This window comes from Coptis chinensis, chromosome 9 (genome assembly GCF_015680905.1).
Source record: "Coptis chinensis isolate HL-2020 chromosome 9, ASM1568090v1, whole genome shotgun sequence".
In the NCBI taxonomy this organism is placed as follows: Eukaryota; Viridiplantae; Streptophyta; class Magnoliopsida; order Ranunculales; family Ranunculaceae; genus Coptis; species Coptis chinensis.
The window spans coordinates 56,839,914-56,858,082 of NC_141464.1; the positions used below are offsets into that span (position 1 = coordinate 56,839,914).

General features: G+C 35.8%; 2 protein-coding genes across 7 annotated transcripts; one reads left to right on the forward strand and one right to left on the reverse strand.

Annotated features, from left to right (window-relative positions):
- The first annotated feature begins 1,551 nt into the window (after positions 1–1,551).
- On the forward strand, positions 1,552–14,645 carry MSH5 (MUTS-homolog 5). 6 transcript variants are annotated; one of them, XM_086582034.1, is made up of 34 exons: positions 1,552–1,640; positions 1,919–1,950; positions 2,031–2,125; positions 2,227–2,307; positions 2,386–2,455; positions 3,719–3,782; positions 4,415–4,569; positions 4,732–4,833; positions 4,918–4,945; positions 5,024–5,055; positions 5,148–5,205; positions 5,355–5,441; positions 5,737–5,793; positions 6,796–6,897; positions 7,265–7,309; positions 7,649–7,726; positions 8,208–8,258; positions 8,351–8,432; positions 9,586–9,659; positions 9,783–9,882; positions 10,036–10,132; positions 10,250–10,339; positions 10,442–10,506; positions 10,577–10,635; positions 11,017–11,093; positions 11,188–11,274; positions 11,752–11,813; positions 11,936–11,997; positions 12,815–12,868; positions 12,951–13,036; positions 13,729–13,760; positions 13,839–13,862; positions 14,088–14,203; positions 14,303–14,645. In XM_086582034.1, the coding sequence occupies exons 1-34, from the start codon at positions 1,593–1,595 to the stop codon at positions 14,387–14,389; spliced, it is 2,439 nt and encodes an 812-aa protein (XP_086438160.1). In that variant the 5' UTR covers positions 1,552–1,592; the 3' UTR covers positions 14,390–14,645. The 6 variants fall into 6 exon arrangements, 4 of the variants coding, with proteins under 4 accessions (XP_086438160.1, XP_086438159.1, XP_086438162.1 ...); XR_015207417.1 differs by having other exon boundaries at positions 1,558–1,640; positions 3,719–3,803; positions 11,714–11,813; XR_015207416.1 differs by lacking the exon at positions 14,303–14,645 and adding an exon at positions 13,109–13,288 and having other exon boundaries at positions 1,558–1,640; positions 3,719–3,803; positions 14,088–14,168.
- A 136-nt stretch (positions 14,646–14,781) lies between these two features.
- On the reverse strand, positions 14,782–17,328 carry LOC147476879 (GDSL esterase/lipase At5g55050-like). Its single transcript, XM_086582037.1, has 5 exons — positions 16,830–17,328; positions 16,321–16,457; positions 15,915–16,151; positions 15,454–15,703; positions 14,782–15,363 (listed from the first exon to the last, which is right to left on the reverse strand). The coding sequence occupies exons 1-5, from the start codon at positions 17,065–17,067 to the stop codon at positions 15,143–15,145; spliced, it is 1,083 nt and encodes a 360-aa protein (XP_086438163.1). The 5' UTR covers positions 17,068–17,328; the 3' UTR covers positions 14,782–15,142.
- Between the last annotated feature and the right edge of the window lie 841 nt (positions 17,329–18,169).

The window sequence follows — 18,169 nt, forward strand, 5'->3', positions numbered from 1 at the left end:
AATGTCTTAGTTACTTCAAAGGATTAAAGATTACCAAGGATGCGAGAAGCTAAAATTATCTCGTTGGTAGATTTAGACCGATGGAGATGAGGCACGCAGTAGAGTAGAGTTATAGAACTGCAAAAACAGAATGACGTTTGATATCTGAGTAATTTCATCGATAAAAGGAGACTCGTTGAGTTTGAGAGGTGTCGCAGAGACCGCAGAGTGGAGAAGAATGAGCTTTTATAGCCATCAAAATTTCGCGTGGGAGAGGGTAGGAGCAGCTTTTTTTTAGTTTGTTTGTCGGTTTGCGAAACTCTCCAGTTTCTTTCTTTCGCCACCACCACCAATTATATATGAAAATATCGTGATTAAACCATAATTTTTATATCGTCGAAATATCACGATATATCCACAAATATCATCGATATTTACACAGGTATTTATCCAAATTAATATCGCGATATTTATATATCAATTTTTAAAATATCGACATTTATCGCAATATATCGCGATATTTTGTACTATGGTTAAGAGTATGTCCAGAAATTTCTACTCAATCGCCTACGGCTTGGGTCGAAGGCCATCCCTAAGACCCTAAACTTACCAATGTTCAAAATTTCAAACGGAATGTCATAATCTAAGTGAAAATTTTGGTTTTTAAGAAAAACAAAACTTCCAATACTTTTGAAAATCTGTCGAAGAGCTTATAACGATTAATTTTTAATTGGAGATTAATTAGAATTAATCGCCTTAATTAATCTATAATATATGTCGTATAATCTCAATACATCAAAGTGAATAGCTCGTAAACCGTTAATGTATCAAATATCAAGTTGTTGCACAAGATAATTTTGTTCAATTTTTCCAATTATCAAATATTTAGACAAGATTAGTTTGTTGAAGTTATTTCCCTTTCGTTCAGCATACCACTTAATAAATTTATACTACAATGCAATGATAAATATCATTGACACATGAATTTGATCTCATAAAATAAACTTATATCATAGCCTTTGCATGATCCCGCTTCCTAACATGAGAAATGTGAGAGTTTATCATTAGCTGAGAGATTAGTTATACATGATCCCCCTTCGTTTTTAATATGGATTCGTGAGTTTTTTTGTTTTGGGTTTTTTTGTGGACTTAAATTTAAAAAACAAACACACAAAATTGGCAAAACTATTAAGCGACACTTTTGTTATGCTGATTTATTGGAAATCGGCCGATTAAGCGGAACAAATCGCCCGATTTGTGACACCCACTAAGACCTTTAATTTTTTTTTTGTTCGGATCGGTCGAGTGGCGCATAGCACTTATGTGCCGATTAAGCAACGATTAATAGGCGCTTAAACTGCCAGCATGTCAGAATTCCGGGAAGAATTATGGTTTTTCAGCCGTTGGAGTTGGGCCGAATTATGATTCAAGTGACATGGACCGAATTCTAATCCAAGCCCAATTACATATCTAACTCACAGATGGGCCTAAGCCCATAACTACACTCTAAGTTGATAAATAAAGCCCATATCCACACACTATATAATGACACCACTCATTTTTTTCATTTCCCATTTTTTCAAAACTACGCGCCCTTGACAGAGATAAAAAAAATGGACACGGAAATGGAAGAAATTGACGAAACAATGTCAGAAAACCAGGTACAATCAATTAAAACCATCTTCAATTTCACAAATTAAAGTTTAACTATTCGATTTTACATTTCTGTTAATTCAATCTATCGAGTTTTTATTATTATTATATATTCAATTACAACTTGTTCTATTTCAGTAATAGAAGCTTGATCGGCACATGAATCTGAGTTTTTAATTGATCTAAATTCACGTTTTCAATTAAAACATTTTTATTACAGATCTTTAAATGTTTTAGGGTTACAACTAATATATATCTGATTGTATTGGTTGTATTTAAAATGCAGGTTTACATGGCATGTGTAATGCAAGGTCATAGGTGAGTTTCTTGTTTGCTGAACGTTTTATTAGTAATTTAATTGCTTCTCATGGATTTATTGACTCATGTGCCTTTGGCAGAGTTGGAATTTCGTATTATGATTCGGCTGTGCGTCAACTTTATGTCTTGGAAGTTTGGGAAGATGGGACTGCAGAGTTCCCTCTAATTGATCTAGGTATGTGCTTTGTTATTTCATCACATAAGTTAAGTTTTTTGTTCATCTCCAATTCTACTCGTAGATTTTTTCGTTTTGTTAACCGCTAATATTCTATTCAGTAAAATATCAAGCCAAACCCGCTATAATTTATGCAAGCACCAAGTCGGAAGAATCGTTTCTTTCTGCATTACAACGAAGCGGTATGTAATGAAACAGGCGTAATTTGTTTGATACATGTAGGATATTCGTGTTTTTTTTTTATTTGTTGTGTGAAACAGATGGCATCGAGGCCCCTTCAGTGAAGCTTATGAAAAGCTCTATATTCAGCTATGAACAAGCATGGCACAGGTATTAAAGTTACAGGAAACTTTATACTCATAGTCGTACTGCTATTTTTTTACGCATGAACATGTGAAAGTATAACAGAAGGGAGCTTCTGTTTCTTTCTTCATGTAAATATTCTTAAAAAATCATTAAAATTCTATGTAATGTGTTCACTTTATATTCTTAAAAAAGTCTGTGTCTGAAAACGGACACACGGACACTTGTGTCAGACACACATACAATTTCTGTACGATTTCAAACTAGGTTTCTTTTAAAACCTAAAGACTCGGAAAATAATTTTTTAACATAGTTAAAACTCGATATGACACTTTGATAGTAATTTATTTGTAAGGAGGCACGTTTTATGGTCTTGAGCCTAAGAAGTAGTTGTGTAACGAAAGAATAGTTGTAGTTTTCTAATTTCTTGATAATCAGTTGTGTCTCCGTGTCCCACATCGTATATATGACCGTTCCGGACATTCTGTATATGGTATGTGTTGGACACGGACACATGTACCTGTGTCAATGTGACTTGGGTAAAATTCCTTATTTTTTGTTATAAGAAAGTATTATTTATTGAATAATTCTGTGGAAAGATACTACAGTAATAGAGACAAATTCTTTGATAGATATATGATTTGGAACTTATACTTCTTTTTGTAGTTTTCCCTTTTCAACTGTTCCTTCGGTCCCTTTATGTTTAACTATCAAAGATGATGTGATTTTCGATTGTTTGGACTATTCATATATTCATTCAACTTATAATTGTGTAATTGGTATCTAAATATGCTTGTGTCCATTGGATAGACAGGCATATTTGTGGGTGTTAATACATTACAGTTGTCTTTTACGTCGCTGTACTTGTGTAATGTGTCCAATCGTGACCTTTGAAACTCACAGTAGCGTCCTATATCCAATGATGTGGATTAGTTATAAACTTATAACAATGTTGTGTTCCCAAGATGGGTGACAGCAGACTGTGGTCCTGGAATTACTATCCAATTAAATTTTGAACAGAAAATCGGGTTGAGATTATAGAAAATCTCTCTGGAAGATGAGATGGTTCTGCAGTTATTCAACATAATGATAGACAACAACTGGAGTATATGTTGAAAACGAAACTTTTAGTTTGAGTTAAGTGGTTTGTGTCTTTCTTCAATACAGCATTTAGATTTGGCTGTCACCTATTAGTTCCTGCTTATGTACATACCGTCAATAGGTTGATTCGCTCTTTCTCATTTTTTTATATTTTTATTTTATCTTAAATTATTTGTTCAAATATTGCAGATTGATATACCTTCAAGTCACAGGAATGGATGATGGGCTAAACATCAAGGAGAGAATTTGCTTTGTAAGTCTATGGATTCACACAGTGAGTTTACTGTTCTGTTTATAGGATGCAATTTGGTTTTGGAGCCCAAGATTCTGAACCTTATCACACCTAAAAATCACACTATAAATGCCTTAAGAGTCATCTATGAACTTTTGATACAACCATACCTTATCCTAAACTTAGTTGGAAGAATCTCCAACTTTACCCACTACTTGCCTCTGCCTCTCCCACTCCACAATGTGGCAATCCCTCTCAGCTAAAAAAGTTCTATTTCAACTGAAATGTATGCTACCGCTCTAGTGCCTTAATTTGTTCTGAACTTCTGACACCAGAACTGAGCTTTTGCTGCCATGTCTGGGAAAGTTTATAAGAACCTTAAGTTATACTGTGAATACCTCTTTAATGTAGAGTGAATCTCTCTTTAATGTAGACAGCTTCATTCTCTGAGAAGGGGAAATTGCCATTAAACCATTTTTCTACTTAGGTAGGACGATTTTCTTCCATATTCTTTTGGTTTTGGGAGGGAGAACTTTCTCTAACTGAATTTATTCTTTATCCCCTTTTCCTGATTGTAGCACACATTTCCATACTGAATTTCTCCCCCTCATAGCTACTATTAAGCATGATCTCTTTTCTTGTTTGTAATTTAGCTAAATTCTATGATGGATGTTGGAAGTGATGTCCAAGTTCGTGCAAGTGGAGGCCTTCTTGCTATACTACAAACTGAGAGGCTTGTCGATACCCTTGAGCAGACGGAAGGTGGCAATGCGTCAATTACTATTGATTGTGTAACTGAGATTTCATTGTATCCTTCATCCTACTTCCCTTAGATTTCATACTTTATCCTTGTAAATGATGCCATGTTTGAGTCTAACAACTCACATACTCAAAAAAGAAATGACTAGAAAAATGAAAAAAAAAGGAGCATTTTATTGAGTTAATTGTATATACCTTACATCCAAACCAGAAATAATTTTCTCAAGCTGGATGCAGCAGCTCATGAATCATTGCAGATTTTTCAGATAGACAAGCATCCGAGCCATATGGGAATTGGAAGAGCAAAAGAAGGGTTAAGATACATCAATTCTGCAGTTTCATATTCCTTGTCTTCTTGTTTTTGGTCCTAAAGAACATCCATTTGTGTTAACCGCAGATTCTCCGTCTTTGGAATGTTTAATAAGGTATGAGAGAACTTCTTGTTCTTAAATTTTCAAGCCTGCACTCTATTCATATTATTTCTTTTTTATTTCTTGTTGCAGTGTGTCACACCAATTGGAAGACGTCTCTTGAGGTAAATCCATTCCCATTTATGAGAACTTGTTAATTTTTTATGCTACTGCTTTTGACTTTACTAATGAAACTAAATAATGGTTTATATGGTAGGAACTGGTTCCTAAGGCCTATATTAGACCTTGATAGTTTGAACAGTCGTCTGGACACTGTATCCTTTCCTTCCAAAAGTGGAAGTCTAGCTTGATAATTTGTTGATGTACTCCAAATGCATAAAAACTAAATATTGTCTTGCAACAGCTCTCTCAAATTCTGTTGACTGTGCCCATTGGACAAGTTGTATTTTCTAAATGGCATTAGATATCATTCTTTCTTTGTTCAGAAGAGTTGATGACTACTTTGCGGGAAACACTGAAGTCTGTCAGGGATATTCCTCATATTCTCAAGGTTTGTTTTCTCTAAACTATTCAACTTTTACATATTTCATAGTGCTTTTTACTGAAATTCTTTTAATTCTATATCAATATTCAGGATCAGATCTTTAATGACTTTCAGTGAAGGGATTTTAAAGAGTTGAATATTCTTTATTAAGCTTTATAGTCATAGGATATATTTCTTGATTTTGTGCTTCCGCCACGGTCTACATGGTTCTTTGTTTTCAAACAACTCTCTGGCTTTTCTTTTTCTTCCTATTTTTTCAAATCATGAGAATTATTAATGTATTCTTTTTTCTTTATCAAAGAAATTCAACTCCCCAAGTTCAATATGTGCAAGTGGCGACTGGACTGCTTTTCTGAAGGTAGTCATGCAACTTTCTTCTGTTTATTATACGATAGATTTTTTTCTTTTTTCTTTAATGGACATCAAAGATTACCGATCTCATTGATGCTCATCTCTACTCTTCAGATTTTCTTTATGTTGGCAGTCACATGTGCACATATAGTGTAAGGTAATTTGTTAAAGATGGCATCCTCCTAGTTTGTCATTTTACCTCATAAACATGGTGGATCATCTGGACAATTCTAGATCTTGACCCATCTTTCCTGCAGAGTTCTCCTAGTCATTCAAAATTACATATATTTTGAATTGACTCCTAAACTTTTAAAAGCTACCACTCATATACAATTGGTGACTCCTTCTGTCGCATGGTCACCGAGTCTGGCTTACCTATCTTTGATAGCTTTTAAGCTGTAGAATTGTGTGAGTTTTTGTGATATGATCTGAATGGTTATGAGGATTGTTGTGTATGTTGTGCTCATATTGTTTAGAACCGTTTTACTCCACAAGCCTGTTCTAATAGATACGTACACCAACAATTTATATGTCAAAGGGATGATGAGTCTCACATATCCACACACATTAGCCTCGTGACTAGCATTTCTCCCCCCACCCGCCCCCACCCATCACCTAAAAGAAAAAGTGAAAAAAGGAAGAATAATGTTGAGCATTTAACTTGCTTTTTGAGAGGTCACTTTCATATGCATAGTGTACATATAGAAGTCTTCTGTCTTCACTGCTTTGTGAGTTAGGTAGATTGGGTTTATCCAAGGCGATGTTATAAAGATGTTAACGAGTATGGAGTTTGTCCATTGATAAGGTGCTAAAAGTAGGAATGTAATTCAGTATTGAAGTCGGCAAGGAAAGGCGACTTGGAATCACATAAGCTTGTTATTTGTGTGGCATTAGCACTTGTACACAATAAGTTGGTTTCTTTCTTTTTATCATTTCTGCCATGTAATTTTGTCCGATAGTTTGTAGATTGAAGCTATTACAAATTTATGAATCCTGCTTATTTTTGCAGAGCATTTGCTCACTGTTGCACATAAACAAGATTTTTGAAGTTGGAATCTCAGAGAGTCTTAGAGAGCATATGAAGTACTTGAATTTAAACATTGTTGAAAAGGTATATGTTTGATGACCTCTTATGTATAACTCTGTTACTATTTTGTAAAGGAAACTGAATCTGTTCCCTGGTGCAAGTGAATTTCACGAGTACCCCTTCAAGATATTAAATGACCTTCCTATCATTTTCATCCGTATGCATTTGAACTTCGAATTGCAGGACGTATGGACTGGTTCACCATGTCTTCATTGTCAACCCATTCAAAATGTATTGCAGCATCTACTACATATAATAAAGATGATTTTACACACATTATCAAATAGCGATATAAGTTTCTATTTTGCATGCCACTCCACTTATGATCCGTGGTTATCGACACATGTGTCTGCTAATGATTATTTTTGAAACTATTGTTACTTTTTTCCAGGCTGGTTCATGCATTACAACAGAGCTGGTTTATGTCTATGAACTGGTTAGTCTTTACCTGACAAGTTATCTTTCTATGCTAGCAGAAACTGAATATAGATCTAGAAAAAAGTTTCACTGCCTCACTATAATTTGTATTCAAATACCGTATCCACTAATTGTCTCTACACAAGTTCCTTAAGAGTGTTGTATTTTGGCTCGGGTGGTATCTAATTTGCCAGTCAACTTTAATGGGGAAATTTCATAGCTGTTGACGATTTTTCTTTTTTTCTTTTTTTTTCCTTCAATATTCATGCAGTGAGTTACTTTACCGATGTAACTTTAGATTTACAAACTCTTGATTAGTATGTTTATTTTCACTCAGATAGTATCTTTCATATTGCAGGTAATGGGTGTTATCGATGTTAATAGAAGTAAGGAGAAGGGGTATGGGACAGTGGTAAAGGAAGGATTTTGTGAGGAGGTCAGGCTTCCTGCTACTCTTTTCTTGGTTGAGTTGAGGCTTTATTCTTTGGCCATTGGTTGCATGTTATATATTCTTTTTCGACTTATCATCTTATTTTGTAGTTTAGGATTCCAGTTGCTTGCATGTGGGCCACAAAATTCTTATTCTTAATGTCCGTAGTGAACCACGTTATTCTCACATCATGACATTTTCTGATTGCATTTTTACAATCTAATAACCTTTTTGGAATGACATTTTTTATGGTTCTTCGAAAGTAATGCATGATGTGCACCCAAGTTCTACTGCATCTTCTGATAATTTTTTCTGCAACTGTGAGCAAAGGTTGTTCTATAGACTGAGTCCTTAGTTCCTTACATGTTTCTTGATATAGTAGAAACCCTAAAATACATACATCTCTTCATGCTCTCATGGACTTGCTACCATTTCGGGCATATATGTCTATGGTCATCTGAAGTTTGCTTTTGTATTTCACACTCAGTTGGATGAGCTAAGAAAAATATATGAGGAATTGCCTGAGCTTCTAGAGGAGGTATGGTTTATTTACCAAGTTAAATCATATATGGTATTAATTTATTCCCAAGTTGGAATACTTATGTATCTAATTGAAGCACTGGTTATCAGGTGTCCTCAATTGAAGTTGCACATCATCCTCGTCTGCGTGCAGATAAACTTGCACCATGCATTGTTTATATACATCAAACGGGTTGGCCTAACTTCATTACAATCCAACGAAATCTTTGAAGTTTTTGTTTTCTTATTGTAGATTCTGTTGTCTGACTGTATAGTTAGCAAAGTCTTGATTGATTACCTGTCTCATGGTAATGCAGCACATGGTCAATTCTTCTCTTCAAATTATAAATCAAACAATTAAGATATATGGAAACGAAAAAGTTTGTATAGTTTATTCCAACCAAGCTTGGAATATATGAAACGAGTCATCTTTAAATATATACAGGTGAACTAAGAGAATGTGACCCACAGAGATGGTGCTGCATGTATATTGTCATAGTTGAGTGCTTATAAAATATTTGGTTCCAGTTGTTACCGGTCGAAAGGCAGACATATTACTAGACAACTGCTGGCAAGTGCGTACTACCTCATTGTGTGTTTGAGTTTTGTGTACCAAACAATATCTCTGAGCGAGTACTTACCGTGTCCACTTGCTCAAAGTATGTGATTTGGTGTGTGCCTACTGAGTCTTTGACCCATGCAAGACCCAGGATCTGTTTAATATACATGTTGGTGCCTCTATCTACAAGTTTGAGCTTTAGAGCAATTGGTGCTAAATATGGTACAGAGCATGCTATTGTAGTGTGTCCAATGTCCCTCGTACCCCTGTGCCACCCAATAACATCAATCCTTATGTTTGACTATTGTTACATCACATGTGAGGGGGCGTGTTAAGATACATACTCTTACATTGGGTGTTTGTTTAATTTTGGAATGTAATATATAAGATCTTGGTGTGATTCGACTCATTTCCAATTGGTTTTGACTTTGATGCTTCAAATTCGAGAGGTTTGTCATGGTTTTTGTGTTTTAGCGCTTGTAATGAATTATCCTCAACCTAGTTCTGTAATGTCTATATTTACCCATAAAGCAAAAAATCTAGGTTAGTCCAAGTTCGATTTACCAGTTTTCTGTTGCTCTCTCAATACAATTTCTAAGAAAAGCACATTATGATTAGCCATAATCTTTCTTCTTCTTTTTTTATGCTGCTGCTATATGTTTTTATCAAAATGTCTACTGCTTGAGTTTCATGTAATAAACTAAAGTACAATAGATTGACGTGTGGTTATGTAGGTCTATGCACAACCTTATTACCAACCAATAACATTTGATTTTGTTTGGGTTAGGATATTTGCTGTGCATTTTTGAAGAACAACTGGATGAATCCACACTAGAGGAACTTCAAGATTTTGAATTTGCAGTAAGCCATTGCTTGACTAGTTAACTTGAAATAAAGAAGTCCATGTCTTTACTTGATAGTGAACTAAATGATATATATGATATCGCATACTGATTCATGCAATGGTGTTGAATGTCAATATAGTTTTCAGATGGAGAAGGGGAGATCAAGAAGTACTTCTATCGTACTCCGAAGACGAGAGACTTGGATAACCTTCTTGGAGATATCTATCATAAGATTCTCGGTCAGTGGGAATACAACCTTGTGATTTCTCCTTACTACATTTCTAATTTACTGATGCAAGATTCTTTCATATCTTAGTGTTTGTCGCTAGAAAATGCTTTTCTTCCAGAATGACGTACTGACTTTAATATTTTTACTGGAATCTTTATTACAGACATGGAAAGAGCAATTATTAGGGACTTGGTGTCTCACATTCTTTTGTTCTCTAGTCATTTGCTTAGTGCGGTAACTTTTGCAGCAGAACTTGATTGGTAAAGTTCTGCTACCGATTTTCTTAATTTCTTTATTCAAAACCTTTAAGTGATATTTGTTTGTTTCATTATATATTTTTCTGTTTCCGCAAATTTCGTTCTAACGCATTTCTTCAGCTTCCTGTCATTGGCTCTGGTTGCTCGACAAAACAACTATGTGAGGCCCGTTTTGACTGAAGAAACGATGCTCGATATACATAATGGCAGGTTGGGATGTGTATACCTTAATTTCATCTTATGGTGTTACAACTCGTGTTGATTGTTAATTGGTCAAATAATAATTCTAGAAGAGTAAAAACTTTGCACCAGGCATGTTTTGCAGGAAATGACAGTGGATACGTTTGTTCCCAATGACACAAAGATTATTAGTGAAGGTAACTCATGTTACATTTTCTTATTACTAGCATAAGGTTTTTTTCTAAGATGTTAAAGTTTTGTTTTCAGGAAGAATCAACATCATAACTGGTCCTAACTATTCAGGGAAAAGCATCTACATAAAACAGGTAAGCACTGCACATTTACACCTTTATCCTCTTGTGTTTGGTCCTATTTCAGCCTTCTGCTAACACAATATGCTAGCTTGACTCCATTACAGGTTCTTTTTTTACCGTTCTCTAGATAACAAGTGGAAATTAATACGGGGTGAAAAAAATGAAGAAGAAGAAAACACTCAAATAATTAGCTTTGACAAACTATGAATATTAATTATCATCATGACATGAACGTCATGGTGATTAGTTATTCATTTATTGACTCTCCCTAATATTTATTAGTGCGTAAGATACTGAACAGTATGCACGGATTTGAACTAATTATATTTATATAATCTTTTTTATTTAAAAAGAAATGAAATATATGAGTAAGCCAGATGGTGTTTCTTTCAGGTTGCTTTGATTGTTTTCCTTTCCCACATAGGGAGTTTTGTACCAGCTGAGTCTGCTACAGTGGGTTTGACTGATAGGTTTGTTTTCTGTTTTCATTTTAGATTTTCTTTCAAATAATAGTTACTTATTTTAGAGCCAATACCCCAGCTAACTACGGCAATGTTAAAATAGGATATTTTGTGCAATGGGAAGCAAGCTTATGACTGCTGAGCAATCAACGTTTATGATTGATCTACATCAAGTTGGAATGATGCTAAGGTATTGTCTATCTAGGCTGAATGCGTTAGCTCGCAAATCAATATGTTATGCTCATAGGGGTCACATACCACGTTTGGTGGTGCACAGTGCTTCCACTGTAATGGTTTAAGCATTAAAATTACTTAGAGCTATAACTTGGTATACAAACTATGGCTTATTGATCACTGGCTCTTAACCAAAAGCTTGTTTCTTTGTTTTTCAAGTATATTTGCATATCTGTTGTCTTACTTCTTTTGGGTGTAAATTAATGCATTGGGGAAATTTTCATGGGTGAATTTCCCTTCTTAGTACACATTTCATCTCATGGGAGAATTCTCTTGGGGCAAGTGAAATTCTCAATGAAGATTCTTTCTCATTAAAGTACTCTACCTACAAAGTGATATTTTCCCATGGAAATTCTCCCATAGTCCCATGCAATGAAGTTTAGCTTTCTTATTAGGTTCAACCCGTCATTTGGTGATGGGAATATTTCCTCAGGCAAGCAACATCAAGATCCTTATGTTTATTGGATGAATTTGGTAAAGGAACTCTCACAGAAGGTTAGTATCTGTTTCTTGACGTAGGCATGTTAAAATTATGACAAACAGTTGCTCATTGTGAGGGAAGCTGTTTACTTCGCCAATTTGGGCATTTTTTAAAATCTTTGCATGGTAACTTTCAGATGGCATTGGTCTCCTTGGTGGAACTATAAATCATTTTGCCACTTGTGGTGAATCTCCAAAGGTTTGGTACTTTGGTGGACATATTAATTTTATATACTCTGTCTAGATTGTAGAATGATTTTTCTGTTAGAGTTGCAATGGACATGGTAATAGGAACGCTGTAAAAGTGGAAAATACATGGGAAGTGGAGTGAGATGATTTGGGTATGAAATGTTGGGACAATACAAAAACACTGATTCAATACATGCATTTTTCTTTCACTTATTGATATCTAAACAAATTGTGCTTATAAATTAGTGGAGGCAAACACATGCACTTGCTTGAAGTAAGCAGTTTAAGAGATTGCTTCTTGAATATGTACTTTACTTATAAAGAACCTGCAGACTGTAGTGCGAATCAGGTCACCTGGTTAGCCAAGAAGAAAATTTATGTATAACAGAAGATACAAACAGGGAACAACAAGGGAAATGATTACCATCTCAACAAAACATTGTTCCACCATTTTGGAGCAAACAATCGCTTCTCTTTAATCCTCAGTAGAGTTATCAATTGCTCTGCCAATGAGGTCCTTGTTCTAGATAATTGCAGGCAATGCATTTATTATACTATAAATTGGATATCTTATAACCATGTATATACATGTGCCCACACCTAATATCATCATTGTCGTTAGTTTTGGTAGATGGCCTTGTCTAAAACTTGAATACAGCTCACAATATAAGATAATACCTTAATTTATCCCATCAGTATGTAAAAGCACTGCATACATTCATAAGGTCCATCCTACTCTGAAAGAAACCTTTGTTCTTTTTACATATGTAATTAGCAACTACAGTAACTGGAACTTATCTGATGGAATTTTGCCAACTGCTTTGCAGGTTCTCTTGTGCACCCACTTAACTGAAGTATTTAGTGAAGGTTTCCTTGTGAAGGTCTGCATGATTAACTGTTTCATCATTCAATTTTCACCAGTATCGATGTCCAGAAACTGACAGTTTATACTGATGCTTTCAGTCAGAGAACATCAAGTTTTACACCATGAGTGTGCTGAGGCCTGAGAAGAACTGTACTGATCTTGAAGAAATTGTATTTTTATATCGGTATGTGCATTTCCTTTCTAAAATTGTTGATGCTAATGGAATATGTCATACTCGTGTATTTTGATGGTACAGCAGTACGGCCTTCAATTATATGACATCAGGAAAACACTTTGATGGAACCGACCCCAACCAAATAACGTATAGAACTTATTATATGCTGCCAAGTCATCTGTGCATCTTGGGAAAATCGGACACGTCATTTATTCCAAGACCTAATGCATATTTAGAGACGTGGAATGTTATATGAAAAAGGTAATAATATCTGGATGGAAGGCCCTGTTACGTTTCTGATAGAGGTTGCCTGCTTCAGATGAAGCTAAGCAGAGAGTATCCACCTTGGGACTCCTAGATAGATATTAACCGTTGTTGCATGATTAATCATTTTATCTGAACCTAGGCGTGGCTTTTGTGGATGTCTGACACTTAAGCTGGAATTTCTAGGCATAATTAGTTTAAATTATCAGTCTGAAATCTGAATGACTGGGAATTTCCTCTTGTGCACATATTTTGGCCGAGAGATTAGGTGTCGTTCGTTAATGAGTAAGGGGTTCCAGCCCCTTGGATGTATGACAGGTGAACCACTGTTAACTAGGAATTGTGTCCATATGTTACGATGGGCTAGAGTATTATTTTTGGAATTATTGTCTGGAGTAGGAATGTCGTAGAAAGACTAATGTTTCTTGGTGCTACAGGCTTGTTCCTGGACATGCATTATTGAGCTACGGTAAGTATATATCTCCTTCTTTGTAGACTTGTTTTACTTATTCCCATTGATGCCCAAGCTGATGCTCCACCTTTGCAGGATTACATTGTGCCATACTAGCCGGTAAGACTCAATCTTAAATGAATCTTATACGTGTATCTCACTTAGAATAGAAAAACGTTGTGGTTTGTTGGAGTTTCTCTCCTATTATTTTCATGCTTGATTAATGCACATGAAGTTTAGATATATGCCTGTGAATTAGTGTCGCCGCTCACTTAAAAGAAAAGGTTGTGTAATGCACGTGGAGGTTCATATTCCTGTGCCTTTAACTGCATAGTGTTCACGTAGGTATGCCTGAGGAGGTTCTGAACAGAGCAGCTTTCGTGTTGGAGACAATTACAAGTAATAATCAAGTTGAGCGAGTATGCGCTGAGAGAATACTAGCTAAAGATCAGCAATACAAGGTGATAATCCTTAAAAACAAATTCTTAGTCCCAACGAAATGGTTACCTTTGTTCTTTTGAACAACAAAGCCTGAGGGTTATCTTCTATAATTCATGCAGGAGGCAGTGGATAAGATGCTGGCTTTTGATGCCACAAGAGGTGATCTTAATCTCTTCTTCCAAGATATCTTTCCTTCCGAGTCATGAAAATTAGAATTCTCTGAAAAGTTCAAATTGGGGAATAGTTGTAGGGAGTCCAATAATTTCGTAAGCCAACCATGAGTATTGGAGAATTATTTCTTCACTAACCGTCGTTGTTTTAGTTTATCAATTGGTTTTATGACTTTATCAGAAGGCTATGCACTGACATATGTTATGTATATCTTTGAATGTTGAATTGATTGGTCCAGTGAATGGGCCCGGTTTGGATGTAAATAATGTACCTTCTTTGTTTTTGTCTTCATATTCGTTCTTCCTTTTTTTCTATGATACTTGGTGTCTAAAAGTTCAACTTCCCTTCCTCCAAAGGAACTGTATTGTTCGGATGTTAAATCACATATGACAATGACATACCTATTCAAATTATTAAAACCATATGATTAGTAGCAGTTCATCCGGTGATTCTATATTGATTACTTCAAGTATACAAGTTTGAGACAAATGCTAAATTGACACTAGAGATACAGGATTAACGAGAAAGGTTTTGGTAAATGACACGTCTTTTCTGGATAATGAAATGGCTCAGTGACACTACTTGTATCCTTGACTTCGGCTGTATATGAGGCTATGGATTGGTATAGGCTTTAGACTATCAAAGGATGGTCCATTTCAGAATATGGTAGCTTCAGTGATGGCCCTTGTGACAGACAGTGCCATTGCCACTTAAAACGGATATCATGCTTGAAGATGAACAGTGAGCAATATTCGTTTTTGATGACTATCCTTTTTTGGACCCTCGGATCACAGAGCAACTAGCTGTCTCACATTGACAGGGGACACGTACTGTTGAGAACCGTCGAAAATGGTATCTATGAAGATTTTAGCAGCTGCTTCTGTTGGATGGTAGAGATCCCAGAACACATGATCTGTCCTTTTGGGACAGTAGTGTGATATGGGGATGCAAGGAACGACAGCATTAAGGTTTCCTAGTCCACAACAAGCCGCTTTCACCTCAATAAATCCTGTTAAACGAAAACCCAGAAAAGTGAGGAAAGACTTCGTTTATGACTCTCTGTTAACTTTCTAACAAAGCAGAGCAAAGGAAATTGTACCATAATTAGCTGGCTTTTGAATGAAGTTGAGCAAGACATTGTAACTGTCAAAGAAGGCATAGTTAATGTCTTTGAACTCGGTTTTCATTGCCTGCAACAAAGACTTGGCACCCTCATTGTATTTATTACACCAATAATTTGATTCCTCATTGCAAGCCCCTGTTTTGTTTTGGTTTCTCTGAGATGGACAACATCCAATCGCCGGAATACCCACCACGACAAATTTACGCGCTCCAAGGTTATAGAGCCTCTGTGAAAAATGAAAATAAAAAATAATGAGTCTTCGTTCTAATATAAAAATGGTGCAGGATCATTGATCAGCATTGAGCATACTATACACCTGTACCACGCTAAATTTTTTGAAATGATAAGACACTAACTATAAAGAATAAATACTTATTCCGACAATGCCTTTGTATCATACAAGGAAAAATATTTATGAATCAGATGCCTTTTATTACCTTCAAATATCCAGTCATCATGAGTGTCATAGAATCTACCAACTCTTGAGGAGTGTTTTTGAGATGGACATCTGATCCAGCTTTAAAGAACCCAAGGATATCATTGCTGCCAATGACAATGGCATAGAGTGACTTAGAGAAGTACTTTTGTGCTTCAACGGATCCTAGTTGTTCGACCAGAGTAGCATATACTGTTGCATAGTACTCCACCTGGTTGCTGAGGGAAATGGCTTGTCTCTGGAATATAAACAGAGTTACTCAGACTAACTAAACAAAAAGCTGGGATAGCTCAGTTGGGACTTGGAGAACATTAGACTGAATATAAATTTTATTTTATTTATATTTAATTTTTCTCCCTAACTAATAATATTTACTTTGTTAAAGCAAATGAAAAAGAAAAACTTACAAAAAGCCTGTCAGTGCCATCTAAGATTCCAGCTCCACCAGAAGCGAAGCTTACACCGCCAAGGAACGCATTGGACTTATTAGAAGCAAATTTTAGGGACAGATAAGGGGGTGAGGTGGGTAAGCCAAGCTTCTCAGCTGCAAAATATTGTAATTTTCATTCAGAGATAAAAATAAATTTCGATTTTAACTGCCATTTAAACAGACAAATAAAAATAAAAGAAAAACTCTTTTACGTAAAAACGGCATGACCTTCATTGTTTCGAAATACGTGAATGTATATTATGTATAATTCTCTACTTGTTGAAAAAACAAATATCACTACTTGTATAAGAGAAATGTTTTGGGCGCATTATGGTTCAGTAGTCGCCACTCACTATTCACTAAATAATTATCAGCCACAAACTACAAAAAACAGAAAAGATGAGCTAGATATATAGCTCTATACTGGACCTCTGGACATATGAAAATGTGAATAGTGCAAAAGCTAACGATAATGTAGCTATGTACCTAAGAAATCTGCTGCATTCCTTCCATTACTGAACCTTCCAGTTGGTTTTTTACCAGGAAAATCTACACCATTATGGGGGAAATTTGCTTTTGCAATGGAGAGAGTGAGATAATTGTTGTTGCCAACATCTGCCAATGAGTCTCCAAACACAAAAACTGCAGGGACCATTTTGGCCACTGAGCAAGTAAAGGTGAAAGCGAAGAATAGAAAGAGAAGTGAGACATAGTGTTGTGCCATGATGAGTTTCCAAGAATCTCTTCCTTTTTCCTTTTCACTTCTCTCTCTTTCTAAGTTCTTGGAGAAATATGAGAACAGACTATGGGTTTTAAAGAAGTGGAATAGCTGGTCCTAGTAGTGTGAAAGAAGTATGAAAGAATGAAAAACATCCAGTGTACGTGATTATTTGCCGTGTGGGCTCAAGTGGGAAAATTAGTACTTAGCGCATTAGCCTCATATTCACGATTGAACTTAAACTTGGATGCTTCTGAGTTCTGAAAGAACTACAGGAGGTTCTATCTCAATGTCTCATATATGTACATCTCTTTAGTCATTGTCATCCCTTTGTACGACTATTCTAATGAAATTTAATTAGCTTTTAATAGTTTGAAAATTACAATATTATTTCTTTCGCAGACTTAACTATTTGAAGAGTGATCTAGGTTCGACCACATTCATATCCATTCCATCTCTTCCAAACCAGCTGCGTGCATTTTTTTTTATCATGAGGGTACGTTACACAACAGTTGGTCCATGAAAACAAAAAAATTGAGATCTGATCTCTCTTTAGATTGGCGCATGAGATCCAGGATTGCCACTCAGGGGGATGCTACAACTAACATACACTACAGATATTTTTTTTTTGAGTGAATTATACACTATTATAACTAGTGTATTTTTTTTCAACAGAAAAATTGGGTGTGCAGCAGCCCACCCCCGCCCCTGCCAACCTGAGAACTACACCCGGTGAGCAAAAGTGCACTCTTGAGCATCTCTAGGTGGTGGTAGCATACTCTTCAAATTTGAAGAATGCGACTACAGAATCTGGTAGCAAATTTCGACCAACTCTAAAGTGGTCGCAAATTCGGGCCGCATAAAATTCATTTAGAGACCCTCTGCTGGCGACATTAGCCAATCAAGATCGCCGCCAAAAAGATCACCGCCGCTACGACATTAGAATTAGGAATGGCGTTCATGTATAATTTGAAAACAACCCACGTGACATTAGGAGTGGCGCGCAAGTGAAAAAAAAATCCCTACACGACATTAGGAGTGGCGCGCGACAGTGCAACTGGCGCGTGTGGTGCTGGTCAAAGTCAAAAAAATTGTGGGGCGACATTTG